Raw genomic sequence first — 7,025 nt, forward strand, 5'->3', positions numbered from 1 at the left:
CCTGAGTCCTAGCCTAACACTCTAACCATTGCACCACACTCTGTGTGTGTGTGTGTGTGTGTGTGTGTGTGTGTGTATCTATCTATCTATCTATCTATCTATCTATCTATCTATCTATCTATCTATCTCTTAATAGAACTGACACTTGAGTTACTGTTTATTCATGCAAATGCTGAGCTTTTTCTGAGCAACAGTAACCAGAATGGGTAGATGTAATGTCCCAGTGTTTCTAAGGTATTGATATAGCATTTACTTGTTCATTATTTGGACCTTTGTGAATATCATCCCTATACTCTATTGTTGCTGCTGCTGTTGTTGTTTAAATAAGTGCCTTCAATGTACGTTGTGCTTTACAAAGGATATGTCCATGCTTGATATGGGGAAAATATGCAGTGATTTTGGTTTCATCTATTTAGGTTTAATTGCAGGCTTAGTTACAGTAGGGCACAGAAATTCCTAATGCAGAATCACACCCTGAAACTTAGCTGCTTAAAAAGTTTCTAATGGTTTAAAAAGGATAGTAAAGCTAATGATGGGAAGGGCTGAATATATGAAATTTAATCTGTGTTCTACACTATCCATAGCTACTTTTTCAGTTCTCCCTGTTTATTTTGATCCAGCCTTATATGGGGTCAAAACTAACTGACTCAAGTCAGTTCAAATTGTCAAACCTTTTAGCTTGATTCTGGTATTTGTACTTGTTCTCAAGTAGCAGCTGACATAATGTGCCTAGAAGGTCCTAGAATCATAGAATCATAGAATAGTAGAGTTGGAAGGGGCCTAAAAGGACATCGAGTCCAACCCCCTGCTCAATGCAGGAATCCACCCTAAAGCATACTTGACAGATGGTTGTCGTCTGTTACCATCAAAGCAATTGCCTCTTAACTTGTTCATAAATGATCTGGTGTTAGGGGTGAGCAGTGATGCTGTCCACATTTGCTGATGGCACTGAATTATTTAGGGTGGATTTGAAAAAAGGACAGTGAAAAGCTCTCAAATGTTCTCTCCCAACTGGGAGAATGGGTATTAAAAGGACAAATGCAGTTCAATGTAAGCAAATGTAACGTGATGCCCATCAGGGGAAAACGTCCTAACTTTATGTATACAGTGATGGGGTCTGAGCTGGCAGTGAGTGATCAAGAAAGAGTAGTTGTATAACATCCCCATGAGCAACATCTTTTAGGTCATTTAGACCACAGAAGGAGTCACACATACTAGCCAAAGCTAGTGGAAGAGGATAGGATTGTAAGGGAGAGGGCAGAGACATTGAGTTCCATCTTGTTTCCCAAACATATTACTGAACTTTACTTCAAGCTACTGATTGCTCCACTATGGCCCTGTCCAGACAATACTTTAAGCCATGATGGTTATGCATTTTGAGCTAAACTTTATGGCTTAACATGTCATGTGAACCATTACTTAGTGTGTTGTGTGAACCATTCCTAACCATGGTGGCTGCATAACCATGGTTTAAACATGCTCACTAGCCACTTGTTGCAAAAGGGTTAGTGGCCTTACCATGGCTTAGTGTGTTGTCTGAACAGGCCCACTATCTTAAAACAATCTCTTCAGTTATGGGCATTCTCAAATTCAAGGTAGCAGATTTCTGAGCCACTGCATATACTCTAGTGGCTTGTCGCTAATATCTGCTTGTGTCTTGACAGGAACTGTCCCTCCGGGTGACTGTGGCAGAATGTTGTGATGATGGGAGAGGCGAAAACATTGGCCATGTTGTCATAGGTCCAGCTGCAGGAGGCATGGGCATCACGCATTGGAATCAGATGTTGGCCACTTTGAGGAAGCCTGTGTCCATGTGGCATCCACTTCGACGAAGCTAAGGCCATACTTGCACCTCACTGTGAATAATCCAGCATGGTGCCGAAACTCTTCCAGCAGGTAGATACTGTTGGCAAATGAAATTTAAGAACAAAAACTATTTTTTCCAAATAATCTTCACAAAACGGAGTAGCAGCAGCAGCAGCAGCAACAACAACAACAAGAAAAAAAAGACCAGTTGCCAAATGAAGACCGCACAAGCCTTGGGGAAGCTTCAGAACTAAAACCATAAGGGCAGAAGCCACCTGAGTACAAAAGTATGCCCTGCCGTAGCTTGTGGATAAATGGAGCAGTCTTTTGGCTCCATCACTGTATCATCACCAGCTTGGAGAACCAATCTTCATGAATTTTTTTTTTATTGTGTTTTGCAGTCCCATGTGGTTTCTCCTCTAGCCAAAACAGTTGGAGGGGAAAGCTTGTTCCATATTACTCACGTGGCTTCACCCAGATCTTAAACACCTCTACTAGGAGGTCAGGGCCATTGAACTGAATGGATCTTGCTTTAAAGTAGGGATGGTTGGAGTCACAGTTTTGTATCTCAGTCCTTGTCATTTTTATCATGAGGCAGTCATTTCAGAGGAACTTGATTTTAGGGAAAATTACTTCCAGATAAACATGCCTTGGATCACGACCTCCTGTAAGCATAGGCACATGTATCTCCATCAAGGTACATATTATGGAACTGCAGCCAAATTAGTCTGTTGCAGCAAAGAAAGCCAAGAAGGTGGCCTATGGCTGGGTGGGGAATGCTAGCATTTTAGGACTTTTTTCTGCCTAGGCATGCATAGGAATTAAGCTCATGAGCTTTTACAGTAAAAGGCCTACTTCATTAAATGCATGAAGTGGGCCTGCTTCTTGCATCTGATGAAATAAGCCTTAGCTAGACCTAAGGTTTATCCCGGGGTCGTCCCTGCCTGTTCTGGGATCCCCTGTGTGTCATTTAGATGTACAGGGATGACCCCGGGACAATCCTGGGATAAACCTTAGGTCTAGCTAAGGCCATAAACTCTTGCTACAAAAGCTCTTGCTACAACAAATTAGTCTTATTCAAATTATTCTGGTTTAAAGTAGATCCGAGAAAAGCTGGAATAAACCCAAATGTCGTGAAATCAGCGGTGTGTAAAGCTGGCATTGAGCTCTGAAGTTGCTGATAAGGAGTTTCCATGTCTGCGATCGAGGAAGACGAGGGTAAAATGTCTCCCTGCAACAAAGGGAGGCAGATCTGATCCCATACCTCACCAAGAGCACACCTTTCAGTTCATTGGGGCTTACTTCCACGTAAGTGTATTGAGGGTTGCAGACTTACAGTGCAGTCTTATGTCTACTCAGAAGTAAGTCCCATAGTGTTCACTGGGGCTTACTCCTCCCATTTAATCAGCTCATCAATCGCACCAGTACCAGGAAGCACAACAGCCCTGGATAAACAATGCCATTTCCCTGCCCTCTTTTGTATCTGGTCACTCTAGGCAGGGCTCCTGCAGCTTTAACTATTGTGATGAAGAGAGAATTTCACCAGGTGCTGCATGGGTACAAATGACACCTGCTGAAATTCCCCTTTTCGGTACAACTGTTAAAGATACAGAAGCCCTGTCCTCCTTTCCATATGGTCACCCTAAGACTAGGTGTCTTTTGATTCAATACCACGTGAGCTATAGGATTCTAAATATTTGCAATGGCAATTTCAAAACAAAAGCAACACAAAGAGGTTTCCTAATTCAAACAGGGCCTTCAATGAGAGTTTGCTTATAATTAATTCACCTTTTATTTTCCATAACTTATTGTCTGCAGAATGTTCACCCTTTATCATAAGGGGGGAGGGAATCAACAGGAGCTGAACAAGCCAAAAGGAAAGGTTTGATCAGTGCTTCCCAGAATCCGTTACCACGGGAAGCTGGTAGAACTGGTTAGCAGTTTGATGGGGGAGACTGAAAATGTTTTTTCCCCTTGTTTTAATGATGAAGTATTAACTCTTTTTAGCCAGTCTTTGAAATGGTTGCAATTATGTGAATTCTGCCATTACAGTTTGAACCACGTGACTTTTGGCTTCTAGACCTGGAGAACTGGCTGCTTGGCTGTTCACGCTTTAAAAAAACAAAACAGAAAATTAAGCTCTAATTGTCTGAAAAGCATCACTGGCCACTTTGACCTCAAATTTTAACTCTTTTTTAAAAAAAGAAAGAAAAGAAAATGCTCTAACAATGCAATCCTATATATGTCTACTGAGAAGTGTGTTCCATTGAGTGTCCGAATTTATTAATTTCAATCATGCATGAGCACAATTATTATTATTATTATTTATTTATATAGCACCATTAAAGTAGTAAGTTTATGTGGAATTCCAAAATCCATATAGTGTAAGGAAAGGTGGGTGGTGGGTGGGTAAGGGCCGTGGGGGTGGGGAAGGATGACTAGCTTTCCCTCCTGCCCCCTTTGAATTGGCCTATTTATTTATTTATTTATTTATTTATACAGTTATGTCCCACCCGATATCATTGAGATATCAGGACAGTGTACAGATAAAATCAAACATTATAAAACAATAAATACTATGCACAGCTAAAAACATATTAAACCATTAACAAGCCAGAACCAGTGGAAAATTTAAAAACAATTAAAACAATTAAAACTATGTGCAGCTTTAGCCCTCAAAGACATTGATAAAAGGCCATGTTTTAACTTGGCGTGGAAATGAAGTCTGTGTCGGTGCCAGTTGGGCCTCCAAGGGGAGGGCAGTCCACAAATGGGGTGCCACAATAGAGAAAGCCCTCTCCCATGTCCCATGGTGTTACACTATATGGATTTTGGAAACTTTTTCTCAAGGCCAACATGGCTGCCTTTGTTTTTTAAGGTGCACACTTGACATTTGGACTTCTTCAAGAAAACACCTTCCTCTCCTGTCTCTTGAACCTTAGCAAATGCCATCTATTGCTTTGCTGACGTTTAAGCCAGTACTGGTGTGAGAGGTTTTTGCATCAGTTGGGGAAGAAAGTATTTCCCACTCTGCTTCATAAAGCTAACCAGCTTCTTTTCATCCTCCTTCTGCACAAGCAAATACCACAGTGCAGCTAGTTTTAGCATCTGGGCAGAATGAAGGACATCTGGATCTGCTGAGCTTGTGTGTCTCCAGAGTTCTTTTAAGAAGAGCCTGGTGATTTGTGTATTTACTCCATTCAAGTGGGACCTTTGCCGTGTGCCAAGGAGGATGGGAATGCGGGTGGCAGAGGGGTTCTGTGAATTCAATGTGGAGTTCAACAAAGTGAAGTCCACCATCTGAATTCCATGATGCTTTGCCTAGTAATATGATAAAGGATGTTGCAATGAAACCATCTAAATCAGATTAAGAAAACAGCAGAAACAATCAAACGTAAGCATCGCAGCAGGATGGAAAGTAATAGCAGCAGTTTAAAACCCAGTTCAGCTGCTGTTTCAAAGGATTTTGGAAAATGAAAGCTGCATTCAATAAAGAGGGGTATCACTGCTAAAGAAGCCTTCTCACTGGTCACCATGGCTTGACTTCGGAGGGTAGGGACACCTAGAGAACAACTTTGGGTGCCTGTTTCCATGCAGAGGCAGACATGGGTGGGGGAAGATGGTTGTTTGGATCCCAAGCAGTACAGAAACCTTCCCAGCCAGCTTGGCCAATGATGGGAATTGCAGTCCAACACATGTGGAGGTTACCCGGTTGGTGAAGGATGAGGGATAGGGTTGGGGTGTTGCCTGCTCAGCCTTTGCCCGGGGATCTGGCTTTATTTCCTTCAGACGCTGGCTAAAACAGTAAACTTTGTTCCACCCCTTTGAACCAGAACCTTTTTTTCACTGCCTTCAAACTTTTCTTCTTGAGGCTGTTAATCAGCTGTTTATCCATTGCATCTACTTTTGGTTTCATCACAGAATTGAGATCTGAGCACTTCACAAGGAGCATTTCCTTTCCTGCTTTCCCACTACATAACCTCTAGGTGGCCCTGAGAAAATTGTGCTTTCTTTTGCTGTCACAATTAAATGCCGCATTTCCCCTGCTCTAAAAACTCAAGAAAACTGCTGGTTAGACACAAAAGGGACACTGGAGGGTCACGACATCATCTAAAGAACCCATAAATAACTGAGTAGCGTATGACAAGTACATGATAAATGCCTTGCGTAAAAAAGACCTTCATTTCTAGAGCTTTTTGACTTCAGTGAAGCTGTGATCAAGAAGTATAGCTTTCCTGTTGCTCCCTCCCCCTTTTCTGGGATGCACCAGCAGAGACTATAAGGAAGATCATCACCTCTGTCCTGTGTTAATATGGGTTTTAATGAGAAAGGCAATTGTGTGGAGGTCAGGATAAATTTGCTACTAGTTTTCACTACTGGGGCCTCATGCTTACCTTCTAACCTGGGATTCATAAGAAGCAACACATGTAAACAAGACCTAAATCTATGCTTTTCCTCCTCTTTTTGAAATGGGTTGAATTAGGAATGCTGCAGCTCTGCCCAGAATTGCACCACCACCACACCAACTTTCTCTGGGTTGCCTCTCCCCACATGGCTTCCTCTTCAAGTGTATCCTCTCCTCCCTACTGACAACCTTGACAGCCTCTCCGAGCCCATTAAGGCCAAAAGCATCTGCTGGGATAGCTCCATAAAGAGATTGCTCCCTTCAGCCTGCACTCTGGGATGATCAAGAAGAGATCCTGGCCCTCCTCTGTGTGACAACATTTTAAGTATTTGAAGAGTGCACCCCTATAGCCCTTGTAACAAAGAAACCGCCCTTGCGTTTCTTCCCTTGCAACAAAGGTGAGGGAGCCTGCTTGCTGGGACTGCCAAGGGATGAGTCTGGTCCCACAGCCTGGAAAAGCTTTGCAAGATTTGTCATGATATAAAGAATTTTGCACTAGCCCAACTACAATAATAAAGAATGAAAATAACCAATATTTAAATCATAGGAATGCTACAGTATTTGTATGCTCAGATAACACACCCACGAACTAGATCAGCGTTAAATCATTGATGCAGCACTTGGTTTATTAATTTAGTTGCATTTCTAAGCCAGAACACCCCAAGGGCTTGTGGAGGGAGAGCAACATTCAAACCAACATTCAGTAAAACAAAATACCCTTGAGGAAGCTTCAGGGCCAACATCAGAACTAAACTTTCTCCTGATCTTTTTAACTCGAACCATTAAAAGCCACCTGATGTGCCGTGACTCTGGG

At 42.2% G+C, this 7,025-nt stretch overlaps 1 protein-coding gene across 1 annotated transcript in view; it reads left to right on the forward strand.

The window, feature by feature from the left end:
- Positions 1-2,101, forward strand: part of SYT12 (synaptotagmin 12) — a 70,528-nt gene extending 68,427 nt beyond the window's left edge. The window contains exon 8 of the mRNA XM_063118740.1: positions 1,665-2,101. Coding sequence (XP_062974810.1) covers positions 1,665-1,838 — 174 coding nt within the window. The 3' untranslated portion in view covers positions 1,839-2,101. The remainder of the gene's footprint in view (positions 1-1,664) is intronic.
- Positions 2,102-7,025: the final 4,924 nt, after the last annotated feature.

Source organism: Elgaria multicarinata, chromosome 2 (assembly GCF_023053635.1).
Source record: "Elgaria multicarinata webbii isolate HBS135686 ecotype San Diego chromosome 2, rElgMul1.1.pri, whole genome shotgun sequence".
NCBI lineage: Eukaryota > Metazoa > Chordata > Lepidosauria > Squamata > Anguidae > Elgaria > Elgaria multicarinata.